Source organism: Leuciscus leuciscus, assembly GCF_965113295.1.
Source record: "Leuciscus leuciscus genome assembly, chromosome: 4".
NCBI lineage: Eukaryota > Metazoa > Chordata > Actinopteri > Cypriniformes > Leuciscidae > Leuciscus > Leuciscus leuciscus.
In genome coordinates, this window is record NC_138728.1 from 14,099,586 (window position 1) to 14,121,746 (window position 22,161).

Here is a 22,161-nt window from a genome sequence, read left to right on the forward strand (position 1 = left end):
GATTCGAGCTTTGTGAAATGGTGCATTATCCTGCTGGAAGTAGCCATCAGAGGATGGGTACATGGTGGTCATAAAGGGATGGACATGGTCAGAAACAATGCTCAGGTAGGCCGTGGCATTTAAACGATGCCCAATTGGCACTAAGGGGCCTAAAGTGTGCCAAGAAAACATCCCCCACACCATTACACCACCACCACCAGCCTGCACAGTGGTAACAAGGCATGATGGATCCATGTTCTCATTCTGTTTACGCCAAATTCTGACTCTACCATCTGAATGTCTCAACAGAAATCGAGACTCATCAGACCAGGCAAAATTTTTCCAGTCTTCAACTGTCCAATTTTGGTGAGCTCGTGCAAATTGTAGCCTCTTTTTCCTATTTGTAGTGAAGATGAGTGGTACTCGGTGGGGTCTTCTGATGTTGTAGCCCATCCGCCTCAAGGTTGTGCGTGTTGTGGCTTCACGGTTGTAACGAGTGGTTATTTCAGTCAAAGTTGCTCTTCTATCAGCTTGAATCAGTCAGCCCATTCTCCTCTGACCTCTAGCATCAACAAGGCATTTTCGCCCACAGGACTGCCGCATACTGGATGTTTTTCCCTTTTCACACCAGTCTTTGTAAACCCTAGAAATGGTTGTGCGTGAAAATCCCAGTAACTGAGCAGATTGTGAAATACTCAGACGGCCCGTCTGGCACCAACAACCATGCCACGCTCAAAATTGCTTAAATCACCTTTCTTTCCCATTCTGACATTCAGTTTGGAGTTCAGGAGATTGTCTTGACCAGGACCACACCCCTAAATGCATTGAAGCAACTGCCATGTGATTGGTTGATTAGATAATTGCATTAATGAGAAATTGAACAGGTGTTCCTAATAATCCTTTAGGTGATTGTATATATATTATATCTTAGATACAACATCTTTTGATTTGGGTCTGAAACATGACTCTGACATGTTTTGGTGAGATTCTCCCAAATAAGATTTATAGATTGTTATACTCATGTTGAATTATGTACTATTTGTAGGACATACAAAAAGTAGGACATACCCAAACGTGAGTATTACATGTAACAGACTGACTGAAGCCTCATGATCCATTTAGCTTGTTTTCCTGCAATAAATAGTGCGATTATTTGGATCAGTTTCTTTTATTGTGCAAAGTTTCTCTCCCCCCCTCTTTGGAACATACAAAAGTGAACATTAAACAAACACCAAACCAACAGCTTAATAATGTTAAAAAGTGTGTGTTTGTAACAATTAATAATATGGGGAAAACAATCTACTGCATACAACTGTAAAACAATAAGTTAAAAAGAAAAAAAAATATTTTTTTAAAATCTCAATACTCTTTCAAACTTCCCATAAAAATACACTGATCAATTTCAAAATGTTTTTTTTTTAAAAGTCAGCCTTTTCGGGCAACCTATATATAATGTTCGACATTCACACTGTTGCAAGTGTGCTCCAATCCAAATATTCACTGTGTGATTGGCTGGCACTGAGTGTCTCATATAAATGCCTACAACATACATGGCCAACACAACGGTTTGTGTACACAGCATCCAAGCAGTCTGCAGGTTTCAGCGTATCTCTCTCAAGACACCCACATTTCTCTTTACCTTCAGTAAGTAATGATCACAAAGAGTTCTGTTAGAAGGACAGGCAGCAGTGTTGCATCACAGCTAGTGTAGCCGGAGGAGTTTCTGAATGTCAGGACCGGCTACTCCAGCCTTGCAGATGCCCAGGTGTCACACAGGGGGCTGGGCGTTGTGCCTCAGCCCAGTATAGGGCCACAGAAGCTGCTGGATGGTCATCCAGGAGTCCCCGGTGCCCACAGGTGCTGCATCTACTGCAGGCTGTAACATCAGGCTTGCCAAGAGGGCCAGTAGAACCGCTAGCACTACAAACAAGGCCATCCAAATCCAAATGCCCCTGGTGCCTCTGGACACTGCAGGCCGCCCCTCTATCAGACTGGGTGGAGCGTGATCTGTTGGGCTGGGGCTGGGACTGGGATTGGGATGGAGAGTGAAAGAAATGTTTAAAGAAAAGTACAAAAGCATACCTTCAACAAAAAGCAGCAAGGCGTTTTCTTATGCTAAACCAGGAAAGAGCAAGTAAAATGTTCATGGTATTGTAATTAGCTGCAGAACACTTTATACAGTAGATATCTTTAGGCCAGTAAAATACTCTGTACAAGCAATGACTTGGCAATGAACAGCAACCATTTCAGTCAATAGGAATCAATAACACATGAAATTGAGCTGCTTTAGCTAGAAGCGTTTACATACACATACTTGTATAGAGTATGTTCTGAGCCTTATTATTAGAAAATGTACAAAGCAGGTCATAAAAAGCAACAAATTCTATATAAAAGATAAAAAAAAGTCAGTCTGAATGGGTGAGACGGCTGAGGCGACCTGAAGAGAATAAGTTGAACATTTAAAGAAATGTGAAAACCGACAGCTGTTGCTGAAAGCAATGTTTTACCAAGCACATGATAAACAAGATAAATATGAATGTTCTGTGATAGACCGATACTTATAAAAGGTCAGGCTGGGTAGTCGGCCAACACTTTAACATGTTGAGGTCAGCCAATAATTGACTGGCCGATTAACAGAAGCAGCCAGAGTTTCAAAATATATCAGCTAGGTCAATTTCTTGACTTTCATTCTTGAATTTTGAAAAGTGTTTTATTGCCATTTTATTGCTTTTCATATTTTATATTATATTATATATACACACACACTACAGTTCAAAAGTTTGGAGTCTCTTATGCTCACAAAGATCAAATATATAGTAAAAATAGTAAGATTGTAAAATATTATTTAAATTTAAAATAACTTTTCTATTTTAACATATAAGATGTAATTTATTCCTGTGATCAAAGTTGAATTTTCAGCATCATTACTGATCACATGATCCAACAAAAATCAATCTAATATGCTGCTTTGATGCCCAAGAGACATTTCCTATTATCAATTTTTGAAACCAGTTGTGCCGATTAATATTTTTGTGAAAATCAAGTTCAAAGTAACAATTTATTTGAAATGGAAATCTTTTTAACATTATAAGAGCATGTTTTACCATCAGTTTAAATCAATTTAATGCATCTTTGCTGAATTAAAAAAAATTATACAGTATATTTCTTAAAAAAAAAAAAAAAACCTCACTGACCCCAAACTTTTTAACAGTAGTATACATGCATAAATATATCCAACCTTATCTCTAATTATCGGTCTACCACTCATCCTGTTTTCAAGAAAATACCCCAGAGAACGTCAGCACACAACTGTGGGATCAAAGTACACTGGCAAATTTGCAAATGCCCACAACTGTCCACCAATGTGGAGAAAAAAATAAAGGCTTCTCTCTGAAACCACAGGTTGGCTGATTAGATTACTTGCTGCAAACCGAAGCAGAAGACATGCAGTGTGTCATAATGTGTGTTAAAGATATATGCAAAGCTAACGAACATTACAGGTGTCCAGAGTCCATTCAGAACATGAAGTTACTTTCCTAGCTTAGCTGTAAGAGCAAAAGGCAGTGACATTATTGACAGAAACCCCTCAATTTGTAGTAGATAATGCCTGGATGCTGAAGCAGAGAAATAATGGATGCGGAAGATACACTAACGTCTTAGTTGGCATTATGAAGGAGGTGATTTTGATGCCTAGTTCTGTTAGGCTAGACCTTCTGTCCGCTTGTTCCTCTTTCTGCTCCTCCTCCGAGTGAGAGTCTGTTTCATATCCATACCTGTGCAAAGTTTACACTGTACTGACCCATCTTGGCTCAAGGTCTCCATTGTGGCTCTGCATGACAACTTTTCGATGGCACATTTGCTTTATGATTTTAACATGAAATCGCTGCAAAAGACGAACGGTACACAACAGTTCTTCACGCGTGACCTTACCTATTCATCAGAGTGGGCTCGTCAATGTCGGCCCAAGTACCAGAGCTAACGAAGCGCTTTAGAGGTGGCCTCTTGGCTGTCATGATCCTGTAAAGCGGTTGACACACAGCCATGACATCCTTTCTCGCAGTGCAAAGAAGTGCAGAAGTTTATAAAAACAATCGGCATGCAACTCCAGTAGAGGTCATGGGTTCGATTTCCAGAGAACATACTGATAAGTGTATAATTTCAATGCACTTTAGGTAGCTTTAATAAAAGTGTCTGCCAAATGAATAAATGTTGCTCTGAGAAGTCTTGGGTCACATTAACCCTTGTTTTGGGGGACAAAGTTAAAGGCTGTTGTGTTTTGTGGACCATGCAATCTCAAAAACAGCATCTGTACACTTACCATGGTGACCGACGAGAAAGTCTCTCGACCTCAGCCTCTGCCATGTCTTTGGGCTGTGAATTAGAAACCACTGTTTATTCAGATGTTCCACTTCTCTCTAACAAAAGCATCTCAAAAGCAAAAGTGGACAACCCACCATGTCAAAATGAGTCTGTCCTCCAACGCTGCGGGGAATGGTAGCTATACTGATGCGTCGGCTAGTGGTCTAGGGACAAAACACAAATATCAGTAAACTCTGCAAGCTGATCCATGATTTTAACATGGTGTGTTTTGTTCTAAAACTCACTTTGAACATGTTTGAGGCTGACTGCTTCTTGTTTCTAAAATCATCTGCAAGTATAAAATAAATCCCATGTGACACAAAAGAGACTGGTATTATTACTTTTTTTTATTATTACTTTTTTTTGTAGTGACTAACCCCTCTCAGAGGACCCAAATGGCCTCTCATTCGGCATGAGGTTCTCCCTGAGCTCCAACAGCTCTGCATGCTCCTTGGTGTACATCCTCCTTAAATTCTCCACATGCTGAATCATCACCTCCACCGTTTTACCCACTCTGGTCTCCTATACATGCAAGGAAGCCGAGAAGTAAACAAGCAAGCTTCTTTGCTAACTTTGGCTTTAGTGGGCTATTTCAGCACTCTTAAAAGCCATAGTAAACACACAAACCTGATGAATGGCCCCAAGCATCTCTGAACGGCTAGACACTCTGGTCATGGACTGGATGAGGATCTCAAGGTTCTTCTGCAGACGATGAATGATCTCCATGGACTGGTTATCCTCCTCACACCGTGGGATCAGGGCCTATAAAACAAAACAGTGTAATAGTCAAGCTACTTCAAACAGGAATTTAGATCAAATTTGGGAAGAAATTACATTTCCATAATCATTTTCTGTTGTGAGCTGAAAATTCTTTGTGCTTAGCAGAAGACTATTTGCTAACATTGACAAAATAGACTGCCTCTAAATGTATTTTCTAAAGAATAAAAATGATTTTATGCCTGCAGAAAAAGGACAAAATGACAGACCTGCAGTAGACCTTTACAACTGTTCACTTCCTTGCGGACATTCTCCTCGGCCAGGTCCCGTGAGCGTTCCTCCAGGCGTAGCCTCTTCTCCAGGGTGAAGATGTCACATTTGAAGCCCAGAGAGAGACGGTGGAACTCCGCCTGGAGGAGAGCACACAGTAAACACTTTAAAAACGGTTTATGCTTTTGCAAATATTTTTGCTTATTCACTAGATTAGAATGTAGTTCAGGTCTGTTTAAAACATATACCATTATAAAAATTCTGCCGAACTCCTTGAAATTTCCTGCCTCAACTATTATAAATACGTAAAAAGGTGTTTAGATTTTATGTGGGTCTAGTTATGAGCTACCAATGTAAATTAAGATACAAAAATACCTTCAACATAACACTGCCATTTGATCTGAAGTCATTAATAATTACTATTATGTATTTGTTAATGTGTCGCTGTCAGCATATTCTCTAAGGTATATTATTTAACACTTTATTTAAAAAAAATATATATATATTTTCACACTCTACACATTGACATGGGACTGGATAAAAAAAATAAAAAAACACCGTACCTCAATTTCTTTGTCACTTGTCAACAGGCTGCAGATGAAATGCACATTTCAGATGAATGGGAACATGAATATGTCAAGTGAATCATGCTTGAATCATATTAAAAAAATTTATGGATATCAATTCAGTACACAAAGCATTATAACCTGTTCTTGTCATCTTTGGTGGAATCGCTGGCATTTTCAGAGATGACAGATGTGTCACCTGAGGCCAGAGGAGGAGATTGACATTGAGGAAAGACAAGATAATATCTTAAGTAGAACTGGATGAGAAAGATAGTTTATCTACAGGCACCTTTTTCTGTGGCCACTGAAGGCTCACCGTCCTCCTGAGCTTTTTGTTCCTCAATGGCTTCCATACTGCGCACTTCCTGTAAGAGGACCTTTTCACTTTGTATATGCAACAAAGGCATGTAAACTTCAGCAGTTACAGTAGTTTACACTGGGCATCAGATGACATACTATAAATGTTGATTAATAAGATCACAAACCTCTTGTGTAATTAACAGTATTTCATGAAAGTATCTGGAACAGCAGGTAGGACTGCATTCACCTGACTACATTTTGTTTAGTTAAATACATGCTGGTGAGAGTGGCTCTTACCTTCTTGAGCTTGTTCCTTAGAGTCGAGGGGTCTTTTTTGGAGCCTTGTGCATCAGGAACTGTGGGAAGATTTTCTTCACTGGCAGCGGAGCCAAAGGTCATGTCTTTTGCTTTTTCAGAAGGACCCTTTGATGAGTCAGGTGAGGATGTAGAGTTTGATTCAGATGTGACCACTGTCCTTTTACTGTCTGTCTTGTCTAAAAAGGAATAAAGAAAGGAGAAGGGACATTTATCATTAATTATATCATTCAGAGAGAGAGAGAGAGAGAGAGAGAGAGAGAGAGAGAGAGAGAGAGAGAGAGAGAGAGAGAGAGAGAGAGAGAGAGAGAGAGAGAGAGAGAGAGACCTAAGAACCAGAGAAATGTTGATGTAGACTTATTAATTCAATACTACTAAATTGTATCATTCAAAACATAGTTTGGTGTAATAAATAAAAATGGATTTTCCCAAATATTTATGTTTGCTATGTACTTTTATACTTGTACTATGTACTTTATACTTTTATACATGCTAACAGCAAACTCCATTGGAATCAATTGTGAGTCAAGTCTCATCTGCACTGCTACTGGTATGACACCCAAAGTTGCTACCTAATTAGAGTGCTTTTTCTTATTTTCAGTCTTCATTTTAATTTTGCAATTTTTCTTTTCTTTTAAATATTTATATTTAGCTTTAGGTTATATTTCATTTTTAGTTTTAGTACTTCAATTTAAACTTATTTCAGTTAGCTAAATGAGCACTGAAGATAGCAATGTGCTGAAACGTTTGCTGGTGTCCAGTCTGTTTTTAATCCACATGCACTTTGCACTTGATTTGCACAATGCAATTTGAAAAATAAAAATATGCTTTTGTAGACTTCAAGTCTTGAGTTGATCAGTGTGCGGCCAGCTACTCCTCTTGTTCAGTTAGTTGCCAAGGCAATATTTCTAGTTTTCCTTTAAGTTTGTTTTATAATATTTATATTTTAAGCTACAGTGTTATTAGAGGTTCTTTATTGGTTGGTCACAATACCAAAATTTCAGGCGCCAATAGCAATACCAGCAAGATTTCACGGATATCAATATCAATTTCAAAAGCCAATGCTACTAAACACATTTATTTAAAAAGCAAAATATAAATTTTAAAATGAACATTGGCATGCATTCTTCAAGTATTGGTCAATTATTTACACATTGCTTCAGGTTTTCTAACTAAATATTCAAGTAACAGTCAGTAATGAAAACAAATAAATGAAAAACAGTTGCAGGGTTTCTCTTTATCTTGTCAGTATTGCTCAACAATTAATTTTAACATAAAAAATAGGTAATGGCAAATCTGTCTTTACATTAACAGACTTCATTTTGACCAAGAAGTGCATTTAATTGTTACAAAAGCAGTTGTCTTTATACCAGTACAGCTGGTATACTTCAGTCATACATTTGGTGTATGGATACCAAAATGATTAGCTTCTCGGTACTATTGTATTGTATCTTTTTTTGTATTAAATTGATGCTGAAATACAAATGCATGTGGCATCCTTACTTCAAATGTCAACAGGGAACTTCCTCCTACCTGGTGAGTTAACCCCAGTTGATGTCACCTCCACTGCCTCTGGCATGGCCTCCTCTTCCTCTGCTACTGGCAATAAGAGACTTCTAAAAAAAACAATAAACAATACAACAACTATTTAAGATATGCATTTTACAACACTAACACACTCAGACCACCGATCTCTGCGATTCAAGTGCATAATAAATGTACTGAAAAATAATCAATTTCATAAAGAGGACATACTCACTTGTCCGATTTTGCAGACACTTTAGAAAGCTGTCCCTCGCTCAGTCTCTATAGGTGACAACAGCATGACAATATGACCCAGTGACACTCTGAGCAGCAATATACATATACACTTGTGAAAACCACTATCTTGTGCAAATAAGAATCGTACATGCACACAGTTCCATACCTGTCCCATGACATGGCAGATGAAATATAAGAGCTACACTCTGCTTTACAGAGAGAGAAGTGCTAGATACTTACATAATGTGTATGAGAGCTCTACAGCTGGCAGGGAAAGAGAGAGAGGATGGTAAAGACAGGAAGAGAGGGAGAGGGAGTGACAGAAAGAGAGGGAGGGGGAGAGCACTTGTACTGGCAGAGTTCATTGAAGTGGGAGTGAAAAAGTGCTATACTTGTTCCAAACATACTGATGAAAATCCACACACAAAGCCTGGGCAACATATTTTTTCATCAAGTTCATTAACCAGAAGCAAGATAACAATCAAACAACCAACAAATAACAACAAAAATGGTTGCAGGTCTGTTCCGGTTGAGTCACAGTTACCGAGGAAGAAACAAATGCATAATTTATTGGTTAGTTGCAAAGTTAGAATAGAAAAATAATTAGGTTTATGAAAAGCTTCCCATATTTTCTGATGACGTCAAAGGCTGAGCACCCAATCTGTAATTTAGTAGAAGCTAGCCAAATTAGGCAGATCGCACTTGATGTCCAGTCAAATATCTAGGTACTGAATCAAAAACCAGTTAAGAACCACTTATATACACTACAGTTTAAAAGTTTGGGGTCGATAATACTTTTTACATGTGTTTATAAGAAGGCTCTTATGCTTACCTGACTGCATTTATTTGATCAAAAGTACAGTAACATTGTGAGATATATAAAAAAATAAAATAATCTGATTTCTGAGGGGTCATGTGACAGTAGTATGGCTGGAGAATGGCTCCTGTTTACACACACACACTTATATTGTCAATGTTGAAAACGGTTGTGCTGCTTACTATTTTTTGTGGAAACCATTATCATTTTGTTTCAAAATTCTTTGATGAATGGAATGTTCAAAAGAACAGCATTTATTTGAAATAGAAATCTTTTGTAACATTATAAAGGTCGTTATGGCAATTTATCATCAATTTACAAAGCATTCTTGACTAAGATTATTAATGTCTTTCAAAAACAAGAGAATATTACTGACCACAAACGTTTGAACAGTAGTGAAAAGCAGCCAGCTTTTCTGTATTCAGGCAGGACTTGAATACGAGGCTTTTCCATAAAACCATACCGGACTAATATTAGCTATAGGACAGTCTATTTATCTCTTACTTGCACTAATATGCTACAGTACATATTCATAGAGGTCTAACACTGCCCACTCTCTATGAACTGAAAAGCAGAAAAGCCCTCAGATGAAGTGCAGTTTATTTTGGTAGCACTCCAATTTCACCTGAATATCTCCCATCTTATCATTTTAAGTTAACAAATTCCACGAGACAGAGTCAACAATGAGGCAATTAGTACAGTGCATATGTCAGAGAATGATGCTTGGCTTTGCAGGTTAATAAAATAGTTTGCATCCGACTCTGGACAAACAAGCAGGCAAATTACACTTACAAAACCATACTGTCAGATGACAGATGCTTATATAAAATTGCAAAGCAGCTCACACAAAGCAATTCTAAACACAGAAAGCCCAAGAACATCACATCGATAAGAGAGTGGGCACATCCTCTCATGAGCAGTAATTCCTGCTTACCGCCATCCAGAACCCTCTCAATCGGCCAACTGCGGTCTTCCCTTTACGGCACAACAGAAATGCAAGCCTAGCTACTCTCTCACTACACTGTACTGATAAACAGGAAGTATTTAGCAACTGAACATGACAAGAGAAAAGGGCAAAACTACAAAGAAAGAGAAACACAAAAGGGGAAGTGAAAGAAATGGCTAGCTGCGTTACAAACGCAACAAGTTTCCCCATTGGTTTCCTCAGCTTCCTCAAACTGACCTGCGAGTCACTCATGTCGGCTGTGGCGGTTGCACGTTCTGCCTCACGTCCTCTGTTTGTGGCTGCAGACTGCTGGGTCCTGACCCAGGAAAAAAAAAAAAAAAAGGTTTTACCAAATTGTTCAGTTTTTTTTTTCTTTTCTTTTTTAGGATGCAGCTGCTCTCAGTAAGTGCAACATTGGTACGTGCACTCCATCAGTGTATAGACAGGGCGTCTGTGCGAGCCTGGCCACACAGGTGCATGGTGAGCATGCAAAGCGAGACTCTGTCAGTAGTAATAATTCCTTAATAAGTTTACACAAAACAGCCCAACACACAGGAAGAGGACACGTATTTGACTAGCAAATGTGATCTTTGGGTGTGTGGGAAGCATTTCGAATAGAAGTAGACCATAATTTCTTTTTTGTGAATCATTAACTAGCACTTCATAGCAGTGCGCCAGAGAAAATCCACAAACAAATGCTGATGTATGGAAATTGTATGTGCACAATAAAAGGGTGCGGGGTGCAGTGTCTCACCTTCCCGTAATGGAATCACCAACTTCAGGCTGGCCCGTGGAGACAGATACCATCTCAGAGGTCACAAAAGAGGAAAGTTCAGTAGATGAAACGCGATCTTTGACTGAGGTCACCTGTTCATGGGATGTCTCGGAGCTCAAAGATGGGTCATCTAAAGTGAGAGTGGTAGAAGTGTGTGAGGACATACAATATGCAATAAAATAAGGTCACCCTGTCATAAAAGGAACATTAAAACTTTAATTTTGTGTAATGAAAATCATTTAATTCAATTCGGATGACAAATGAAATATATTTCACTAATGTATGTTACCAAAATAATAGAGAGCATTAAGCAGAGAAGGACAGTGAGAGGAAGAGCTCTTACCAGCACACTGACTGTGGGTGTGAGGCAGAGGAGCAGCCTGCCCGTGGGCGTCCTCAGGCCCAATGCATTCTGGGAGTCTGTCTTCCTCCTGCAGCAGCCAGGAAAAGATTCAGAAGGCCAGTGAAAATTAAGAGAGAGAGAAGGACTCCCCAAAGACGACATATTGTCTTTGTATACTTTTAAATGATGGGCGAAAATCCACACTTCAGACATTTGCAATGCAAATTGTGACAAGTTTATTCAGGTGTGATGTGCAACACTGTCAATGTGTGTACACTTGTTCTAAGTGTCATCCAATTTCCGGCTAGCATTCAGGAAGCAGCATTCCCTAGTTAAACTCCATCCCCCTGACAGCAGTCAGTCACATGTTTGACCATGCCAAACACTAATTGTCCATGACATCAAAAAGAACAATGCAGCTTGGCATGCCCAACACATCACAAGGTCACTAAAAAATGTGTTTTTGAATTTCATGGTCAGGCACTCTGAAAAAGCTTTTTTTAAACCAAATGTATGAAACTCTTTGAACTTGTATATATAAATGTGCATAAAATGGTTCATCTTACATCACTGCATCATAAGATATGATCACAAGAATGATAACATTTACACAATTATCATTTCATTTTCTGGTAGTTTGTAGAGAGGGATTAGGGAAATGAAGATGAGAAAACACAAATCTACCTTTAGAGATGTGCAAGGCCTCTGTATTCCTCCCACACCCTTAAATGGAGTTTCTGAAAGAGAGAGAGAAAATGGCATTTTCCTCACGGTCATGTCTAGTAGTTATGATCAGACAATTGGGTTTATGAAATGACCAGTCTCTGATGGTTAGTCAGAAGTCATGCGGCGAAGGATGTGGGGAGAATAAGGTCACATAGTTTGTACTACTGACCAAAGATGGCAGAACAAGTGGAGAAGAAAAGCCAAAAAAGGTCTGACCCTGCTTTTCCAGCTTGGGTTTAAGATTCAGGGATGGCTGCTTGCCCTGTGTGACTAGGGATTAAGGAAGGATTATATAGCCTGACGAATCTGACAGAGGCCTGTTGTCCTCTAGATGTGACCATTTCCACTAGACAACTAGGAAGTCTCACACTACTATGAAACTAATTGAGATCACAGATTCACATCCAAAACTGTTCTTCTTTAGAGAGGAAAACCCTACCATTTAGGTCTGTTTCTCCATTTTACCATTTATAAAACCTTCTTTATCTTGCAATTTCAGACTGTAACTTTAAAACCTCTTCAGAATCTTTATTTCAAACTAAACTGAATCCTACTATGGGAAAAATAACCCTTGCTAATTAATACATTTCTCACCTTGAGATTCGCCGTCAGTGCTGTCGTCTGGTAGAATCGTCTGAGAAATTGTGAAGTCTCTTTGTAGCTCTTCGGTTTCTACTCCAGAATCCTGTGTTGCTTCACCTTCTTCCTCAGTCCTTACCGTGATCGTCTCCTTGTCCCTCACAGACTCTGTGTGCTCCTCCTCTTCTTCCTCCTGTTTCAGGGCCTGTAGTTCCTCTTCATCACAACAGAGCTCCTGAAGCATCTCCTGGTCAGGTCCGCGCTCTTGTAAAGGAGGTGACTCAGACAACACATATTCCTCATCCCATTCAAGAGAGGGGCCATCCAGCTCTTCCACAACCTGAAGATACACAATAACACCAGTCACATGTGATCAGGTGGTGATAAAAGCTCTACACAAACACTATAATAAAACTAGGTGGGCTTCCCCAGCCTACCTTTTGGAGCCTTTGGAACAATATGCATTGTAATACATACAAATAAAGTGGATTGGAAAATAATAAAAGTGAATCAAACTCAAGACATGTGGCAAGTTCTAAACATAAAAACATTGTGGGGTAGTTGGTAAACGGCATTTAATCTCTTGAGATAGGTTCAAGAAGTCAAGATTCAAACTGGCTCACAAACCACACTTGCCGCCTACACACAAAGCTCCAGGCATCTTGTAATGAGACTGTAAAAGTACCCATCTGTGATCTGCAGATTCTCGAAAAAAAATATTATATGTATTTATTTTTTTCCCAAGGCTGAATCTAAATCTGTCATGAGTTTTAAAGCCCACATATGCTGAAGCATGTGCAGGCAGTGAAAGTGAAAGCAATTGTTTGATGAACCTCAATACCTGCTGTAGGTGATCCGGTGTTTGGCTGCTGGCCTCTCTGCTGTCCAGCGGAGCCTTTAGTTGGTCGAGTTCCTCTCGCAACTGCTGCTTCTGGTTCTCTTGTTCTTGTACCCTAAAAAGGCAGAATTCCAAAGATCATCTTTCCCCAACTAAATACACTAAAATACAACTTATGCACTAAAGAATAATGTGACACAAAAACACAATTATTGTAGTTACTGAAAAGCACTGCACATGAGAATGTTAGTAAAAAGATAAAAAAGAATCATATCCTGACTCCTGTATTCAAAGCCTATTTGTGAGGTGCCTACAGATTCTACTATTACACAGACCAAACTAGATTTCATAGCAGCCTGAAAACATTCTAATAAGCACCATCCCCACAAATCCTCAGTACAAGTCTGAACTGTTCACGAGTCCTTCAAAAGCGAAAGTCGGACATACTATACCCAATCCGCAGGCCCAAGCAGTGTCCCATTGCTCCTTTACCCCAATCTTAGAGCACCACTAGACGGTGCAACCCCTTAACTTCCCTGGCTTCTCACAACAGCCTTTGCCTTTTATTCACAGTACGCTGAGTGCCATAGCCTTGAAAACCGTGTTATGTCAGATGAGCGACACCAATGAACCAAAAACAGCTTGAGGGGGGTCAACCGGAACAGCCCCTTGACAAATGCTTTCAGAGACATTCACACAGACATGGACTAAATTGGTAAAGCCTTGCTCCATAATCCTTCCACTGCCTAGAATGGGGTGATGTTTCAATCTGAATATACTAAAAAAAGATTTTTTATATATGCATTAAAATAATAGCCATTTGCAATCTAAAGGCTTCCATAGTCTCTGTTAACTGTATGATCAAGCTGGTGTTTTGTATTACCAATATCCACTGATAAAATCAAAATCTAAGTCTAAATTAAAGGGATAGTTAAATTCTGTCATCATTTATTCACCCTCAAGTTGTTCCAAACTTGTATTGTGTATTCCAGATCACAAAGATTTCTATTTCTAAGACTTCTAAAGGTGAATGTGACTGGTAAATACAGAGAAAAAAACTAATATTATTTATTAAGATAGCTAATAAAAACCATCTCTGCTACCGACTCAGTCCACTCACTTGACAGACAGGTGCAGGATCTCAGTACGAGAACGTCGCATGTTGCTGGCCATCTTCAGAAGCTCCCTCTCTAGAGAGTCTGTGTACTGGTCCAATTGCTCCAGACTGTGGATCCAGTCACTCCTCCTCTGCTCAAGCTGCACCTCCAGGCCCTGCAGCAGTTCACAAGATCAACAAAAAAAAATACAATAGACAGTGTACCACTAAGTCATTAATACCAGCTAAATCATACTGAATGTGAAAAAAAATATCAGTTTCATCAAAGACCTCTTAAGGAGAGTCACAGAGTTACTCTGACCCGACACACTACCCCTGTGCATCGTGGGAATTGGAGTGAGAGAAATATTGGCCTATATAGTTGACCACCAGGGACTGCACGTAATGATGCGGTCCGCTGAATACACACAATAAGAGTGATCATGTCCAGCCAGGCAGTTATGCAATGTGGTAGATAAAGGCTCAGATAAGGGAAAAAGAGTACTTGCATAATTTTCAAGAGCCAATGTGTATCTCTATATAATGGTATCATGATTAGTTATTTACATACTGCAGGTGCATAACTTTTTTTATACAGTCCGATTTGGCTGAAATCCTTTCACCTGTATCTTGAGGTTAGTGTTGGCCTCCTGAGTTTCACTGTTCCCTGTAAGGCCTCTGAATGCTGTGAGAAAGGTCACGCCGACTTCCTTAAACTCCCTCTTCTGGAACGATTCATGTTTGATACACTGTGAACATTCTATATCATTATGGACCAAGATCATACAAAACTGAATTCAGGTGTCTGGTGATGGAGAGCTGGCAAAATTAACTCCAGATTAACTGTGCAGGTGAGGGTTTGCTGTAAAACTGTGTGTGTGTGTGATGGCTGGTTAGTTTGGTTTAGTTTACCAGTCTGCTAGTCAGAGTTTTGAACTCCAGAGACAGCTGCTCCGGAGTCGGGCCTTGGAGGAGCAGAAGAACCTCACGATCTAGAGTCTCATCCAGAGAAGATGTAAAACAGACAGAGGACGACAGATGCTCCAAACCCTACACAAATACACACACACTTAATGTCAGCAATGTGTAATACATTTATGTCAATATATTCAATTATTAAATATATTATATTTTCTTTATATAAATAATATATCATTTCTATTTATTGAATGAAATACAATTTAATAAAATATATTTTCAAACATATAGAGAAAAATCGTATTTATATATGTATATGTATATGTATATATATATATATATATATATATATATATATATATATATATATATATATATATACATATATATATAAATACGATTTTTCTCTATATGTTTTTTTTTTTGTGTGTGTTAAGTTATCACCAATTACGATTATGGAATTCTCCACAGCCAAAAAGATAATAATAAAAAAATTAAAAAAACTTGTGCAATAAAGCACATGTAGACAGACTCATTGTAAAGCCTGAAGTTTGGTTTAAAGCAAAAAGAGGGTGTGGATTACTGAGTGCACACTGTGGTAGTGGAGTGGGAGAGAGTGGGCGGACAGAGAACAGCACATGAGTGCTGGTGGGAGTGCAGAGAAAGAAACACTCCAAATCATGGACGGGACAAAGACCAACAAGGGAATAGCAAACACACAAAAAAAAAAACACTACAAACCTCCACGGGATTCTGTGCCAGTGCCAACTCTGTCTGAAGAGAGCCTGAACTCATCTGATTGAGTCTGTAGGCCACAGAGAGAGAGAGACCCGGGCTGCAAACCCATACACACACAGTTAGAGGAACATGTGAAGGAACTGCTGAAGTTTGTATAATGAAGTATAATATATCCCATTAATAAGCTCAACTAAAGCTAATATTTTCATTGACATGGGTTATGTGCACTTCATAGAGCTCTTACATTGTCATATCAGGCTGCATCATCTGCATTTGACTCTCCAGTTTGTTTTTGTCTGCTCTCAGCAGCTGAAGTAAGCAAAATGAACATACACAATTCAATACAACACACTGGAATAAATTATTTCACTCATACCGTTTATCATATGCACACTTGTTTATCTAGAAATATTTTTTAGGTTTTGAGGTCCCTAAAATGCTTGTGTGTAGAACTACTTTCTAACACCACTGATTCAGCATCCTGTCTGTGAGAGTGAGAGTGAGAGAGTGAGATAGATAGATAGATAGATCACCTCTGTAACTGAGGAATACTCCACAATGGCCACCTTCAGTTCATCTATCTGTTTATTTTTCTGGAGGAGAAAGAGGGCAGTTCTATTATAATAATGGATAATAAAATTTAACATGATTGCAGGTTGTATAAACATACCAAATTAATAATGATGACACTAAATGATTCTTAGTAATTACTAAAGCAAAGCCTCAATTCTTCTATAAAGTTATTCAAACGACTTCATTTGTCTGTTAAGATTGACGTTTCATTTCAAACTTTGTTTTCGCGATACGCAAGATGGACTGACCTCCTGAATTATCGACTCCTTGACAGCCAAAATAGCATCAAATGAATGAACTTGGACCTGTGGGTGTAAGAAAGCATTTACCAATGACAGAGCTAAATGCTTATTTTGGCATAAAAGACCAAGCAGGAGTAAGTAAAATAAAAAAGGGCCTACCTGAAGGTCAGCATTTAGGTCACAGAGGTCACCCATCTTTTTCTGAAGCTCCTCTGCCTCCAGTGTGACTTTCATGTTCTTAATGTGGGTTGAAGAAGAAATGTGAAGGAAGGAAGACAGACAAATAAAATGGAATTATAGATGAGTGAGGATCATTAAGTGAGACTACTTAAATGAACGTGTAGATGTATAGGGCCATACTTCCTCTTGTAGATCAGCAATCTTGGATATGAGACTCTGGTTTTCCCGTTCCTGTGGGAAGCCAGAACAAAGGGTTATAAATGTGTTCATGTTTGTTCTAATAATATATATTGTCAATGTCAATATTACCAGTGTGATAGTGTTCATCTGGCAACCAGATTTGTTTACTCTGAATGATTTAATATCCTTGGGGTATGTAATATTACTAGCCATCTAATTAGAAGCATTATCTGTTTGCACTAATTTATGAAAGTCTCATAACTTGGCTTCTTAACATCTGAGCTGCCATCAAGGTGAGAGGGTCTTGTGCCTCACCATCTGCTTTCTTTGAGCTGAGGCCTGAGCTCGACTCTCTTCTGAAGAGGTCAGGCTGAGCTTCATCTCCTCAACTTCCTCTTTAAGCATATTCTCCTTCTGTAATAACTGCTGCCCCCTGCAGGATCAAAAATAAGGGATAGGAGTGAAGAGGTGAGAATTGATGATGATGAAGGGATTTGAGCTTTCAGAGGTTAAGATAAGCGAGACAAAGTCAGTACATTTTAGCTTGTGCTTTGAGGTCTTCATTTTCCTCGATGAGTTTCTGGTTGGTGTCTTCCATGTTTTCAACCGTCTGCTTCAGTTTACGAACCTCTTCCTGCAGCTTTTGGTTATTTAGTTGCAGATCTGCCACACAGAAGACCAGATCTGATGTCTCCCTGTACAATACAAACACAAAATAACTCAGAATACATATTTATATACTTAAATATAATATATATTCAATCAGCTTTATATTTAGATTTCTAACTTTTGTATGAATAAGCATTTAAGCATAAGCCTTTAAAGATCAAAAGGTTTTTAAGATCATGAAAATCAAATCGATTTAAGTGTGACCAAACTTTTGATTGATACAGTTGATACAGTCACAAACAACATGAGCACTACTGTTAACGCTTTATCTGTCACAAACACACAACTCGCACTCCTAAACTTACAGGTCAGCTCTGGAGGCTTCCCCTCCAAATGCTTCTAGACTACCTGAGGTCATATTCAGTAGAGCAGATCTCCTAGCTAAAGGAAACAAGAGGTGATTGAAACAAACTCATAATAATAAAACATACACACACACATACATACATACATACATACATACATACATACATACATACATACATACATACATATATATATATATATATATATATGTGCAACATATCAACAACATTCTGATACACTCCTAAGAAGATCTCACCTGATAAACTGTCCCGTAGTTTGAATGATTCCTGTTGAGTGTCATTCTTTGATTCCGTCCTAAATGAAAAGGGGAAATTTGAGTTGGATTTTTATCTCCAAAGAAACTGTCATGGGGGAAATTTAACGAAGAAAGGCCATTTGATCAAAACTGATTGTGGATTGATAGCAGACTGATGAAAATCTGCAATGTGTCTTTGGTGGGGTTGGCAATATCTACAAAAGGCATAGCCTACCGCATAAAGTTGTTGGCAAAAACAACTGCTTCCTGTTAACTGACCAAAACATTCAGCAAAATGAACAGGAGTTCAACAACCAACATATTTCTTGTTTTTTTGTCCTGCGCAATATTTTCCCAACCTTTTTTGGCACTGCTCTATCAATAAGGCTCAAACAGCCCTTCATGGACACAAAACCAGAAATGTGCAGTTATATCATTTAACACTACTATTAATATTATTAAAATGGCCATTATTACAGTAATTCACTGCATATCGTTGTTGTAAATCATGAGCACGTCTTCATACCCCTGGTTGCGACAGTCATCAATCCACTCCTTCATGATGGCATGGTACGTGTCCAGGTCTATGGAGATGTCCTTGTGCTCTGGGTCCAGCATATTGCAGAGCTCCTCTAGTCCGCTGTCCTCTGAACTGCGGCAGGTGGTGTGTCTCAAGAAGTCCACAATGTGCGATACATAAACCTTACCTGCAACAGAGGACTCTGTGTTACTATGGTTACAGTGGCTAGAGTCACAGAAGACCTGGGTCTCATCAGATGCCATCCCAGCAAGAAAGTTTGCAAATCAACACCTACTTGTTCTGAGTCACAATGATCGTGTGTCTGAACATATCAAGGCTGTATATATAAAAGTCCACTGCTATCATCGCTTTTAACAGGTTGTAAAAAAAAAAAAAAACTTTTCGCATTCATTTACACAGCAAATTGCATTCATGAGAAGAATGGCTGTAAATAAAAAACGCTTTTGTTCTCTTTTAGCTTATCAGTCTGATCACCACAAACAGCACATAAGGTCAGAGACATCATGAGAAGAGAGCAGGACTTCATTGAGGACAGATCAGAAGGCCTTTGCCTCCAAGTGTGAATGCTGAAAAGCTCTTAGAGGTTACTTTAGTTTAAATAAAACAAAACCACAGGCATTGTAATGTTATTCCTTAGCAGGTTGTAAAGCGGACTAATATCTGTGAAACAGGAGGGAGCAGTTAAAGCCCACTAAACATCAAAGCACAATGCACAATTCTGGTATTTATGTGAGCACATTAGTGAAATGTCATGTGCAAAAAAATTATGATTTTATATTTCTGTTGAAATCACTTAGGCTAAGTCCACCTGTGGTGAAAATCAAGTTTTTAATGTTTATATGTCTATGTGGTGTTTTTAATATGCTTTAAGACAAACCATGTACAAATTCATAAGTCAACACCATTGTTGAGTTTTTTTGCTTTAAAACTGCAGTGAACCAAAGAGTCTCAAAAACGGTTTGAAATCGCTGGTGTTTCTGACTACCTTGTAACCAATCACGTCAACGTGTGATCGTCAGAGTGGATCTCAGAGCTGGTGTGAGGTGGGGCTAATTTGCATATTCATAGAACCGCATATACTAAATGAGTTACATTCAAACTATTTTAAGGCATGAAGAAATTATTTTCAAGAAAAAGTAATTTTGGTGGGCCTAAGGGATAAAAAATATGAACTACAGGTGGACTTTAAGCTGTGTGGGCTATTGGATAATATTAAACAACAGGAAAATACATATTTAGGCAAAGTTTACCAAACTTGCATTGAAGCTTGTCAACATTCAGTCAATTCCAGACTGATAAAGTCAAGTCCTGGCCTTAATTTTCTTGTTAAATATCTTGTTACACAAATTACGTTAGTAAATGGGTTGCAAAAAACAACAACCAAAAAAACAGTACTAAACAGTCCCAAACAATACCTCTGCATTGTGTGTCACAGGCCTGAAAAATGGTGTCCAACAAGTCTTCCTCACATATCAGACTGACCTCAGCCATGCTCTCCTTCTTGGGCTCAGAGGGAAACAGAGATCCTGTTCAAAACCAATGAAAAGACAAAAAAAAACAGTTACCGCTATTAACAAAACATTTACGACATTAAAAAGAGAATTAAAAAAAGAGGTGGTTCATTACCCTCGCCCATTGAAAGTCTCTTGACCACAAGGGCCGGGTAGGTCAGTTCACCATCCATGTTAGAAATATCAGAAGAGAAGTTCAGGCTATACGAGAACAAGCCGGGAGTTGGGATCTTCGAAGTCTTCACCTCCGTGTTGGGCCCCTCTAGCTGGGTTTGTGTGGAGTAGCGTGGGGTAAAGTTGAAGTAATTGTCCCCAGTCTGGGTTGCTGGGGTGGAGCAGTTGCGCCGAAACGGCCGGCTGTACGTTGCTGTGGTTCTCCTCTCCCCAAGCGTGCCTAACGTGCCCAGCGTGCTGGTGATGGTATAGGTGGCATTGGCAGGGGTGATGGGAGCACGAGGGGTGTTGGAGGAAGACCCCAGTCCGGGGGAAGCTGTGGGGGTAAGCATGTCCGCAGAGGAATCACAGTCAGTCTCTCCGTCCGGTCGGACAGTACGGTTCTTCAGGATGGCGTCCAGGTTGAAGCGCAGCCCCGAGTGAGGGCTGTCGTAGCTGCTAGACTGAAACTTAGGAATTTGAAAGGGTGAGTTAACCTCTTGATCTCGTCGCTGGATGGTCTGCAGCTTGCGGCAGATGCTGTCCACGGGGTTGTGCCGTCTCGGAGTCACTCCAACATCCATTTTGGAGTGGGAAAAGAGAGAAAGCCTCAATCTACAGGAGGGATACGAGTTAATTAGTTCAAAGCTTAAAACAGAGTGAATAGTATTTGGCAGGTCATGTGATCTCAAAATGGCTGTATATATACACACACACACACACACACACACACACACACACACACATATACATATATATATGTTTAATACATACGTGGATAGATAGATAGATAGATAGATACACAAAACACATAAAATATTTTTTATAAACTGATTTATGAATGTATCGTTACAATATACAATACAATACAATACAATTGTTTCATACATTTTTAACGGTCACTTTTAGGTTATTTGTTTTGTTTTTCTGGTTGACGTGAAAACTACGTCTTGATGTTGTAAAAAACAGCCATCAGTAACAACCTAACACACTTATCTTAAAATAATGCTTACTTATGATCTCGTATATAAAAACATAACTATCAAAAACAGACAAGCAAAAAAAGCAAACCAACCTGTCAAAATCCGACTATTGGGGAATCCAACAACAACATGTAACTTAAACTTGATATACAAACCGAGAAACGCAAAACGTTTCTGTCACTTTTAAGGTGAAAATAAAGGCCACCTTCAATTTCATGTGGTGTCTCTGTTATCTTTTGAGGACATTTATACGTGACAAGCAAATATTGGAAAGCTAATGTTGGAAAAACAAACACCTGAATCTGTTCAAACGTTGCCGCCGCGGTCGGTTCACAAATAAGTGCGTCAGAACAAGCGTCACACAGCTGATCGAAGGCCGTATTAAAATCTGCGGCGCACTGACACCGTGCGTCCAATAATGGAACTGCAACTGACAGAGGCTGAATAACAGAGCATTGATTCCTCATATTTTCACTTAAATTAATTGGCATATAATTAAAAATGTAATCAAATAAACGCATATT

At 39.0% G+C, this 22,161-nt stretch overlaps 1 protein-coding gene across 4 annotated transcripts; it reads right to left on the bottom strand.

Annotated features, from left to right (window-relative positions):
• Window positions 1-1,128: 1,128 nt before the first annotated feature.
• lrmp (lymphoid-restricted membrane protein) lies at window positions 1,129-21,253 on the bottom strand. 4 transcript variants are annotated; one of them, XM_082168105.1, is made up of 37 exons: window positions 20,617-21,253; window positions 20,406-20,516; window positions 18,976-19,156; window positions 18,450-18,508; window positions 18,193-18,268; window positions 17,755-17,913; window positions 17,534-17,651; window positions 17,219-17,269; window positions 17,018-17,095; window positions 16,865-16,921; window positions 16,577-16,636; window positions 16,288-16,352; window positions 16,047-16,140; window positions 15,300-15,437; window positions 15,011-15,112; window positions 14,412-14,563; window positions 13,295-13,406; window positions 12,469-12,793; window positions 11,833-11,885; window positions 11,149-11,236; window positions 10,785-10,935; window positions 10,268-10,346; window positions 8,266-8,312; window positions 8,040-8,122; window positions 6,489-6,685; window positions 6,181-6,256; window positions 6,033-6,090; window positions 5,889-5,916; window positions 5,325-5,465; window positions 4,966-5,100; window positions 4,716-4,860; window positions 4,584-4,627; window positions 4,434-4,502; window positions 4,298-4,350; window positions 3,910-3,996; window positions 3,633-3,752; window positions 1,129-2,006 (listed from the first exon to the last, which is right to left on the bottom strand). In XM_082168105.1, exons 1-37 carry the CDS (start codon window positions 21,236-21,238, stop codon window positions 1,748-1,750), a joined length of 4,473 nt encoding a protein of 1,490 aa, XP_082024231.1. In that variant the 5' UTR covers window positions 21,239-21,253; the 3' UTR covers window positions 1,129-1,747. The 4 variants fall into 4 exon arrangements, with proteins under 4 accessions (XP_082024231.1, XP_082024232.1, XP_082024233.1 ...); XM_082168106.1 differs by having other exon boundaries at window positions 18,450-18,495; window positions 18,966-19,156; XM_082168107.1 differs by lacking the exon at window positions 15,011-15,112.
• Between the last annotated feature and the right edge of the window lie 908 nt (window positions 21,254-22,161).

Bases quoted from the DNA above. Each gene is read 5' to 3' on its own strand.
- lrmp (XM_082168105.1), bottom strand. From the start codon at position 21,238: ATGGATGTTGGAGTGACTCCGAGACGGCACAACCCCGTGGACAGCATC. The intron at 20,517-20,616 runs GTAATGAACCAC...GGTTTTGAACAG, and splicing joins GAGACTTTCAATGGGCGAGG to GATCTCTGTTTCCCTCTGAG. The intron at 8,123-8,265 runs GTGAGTATGTCC...TGTTTTTTTTAG, and splicing joins GTGTCTGCAAAATCGGACAA to AAGTCTCTTATTGCCAGTAG.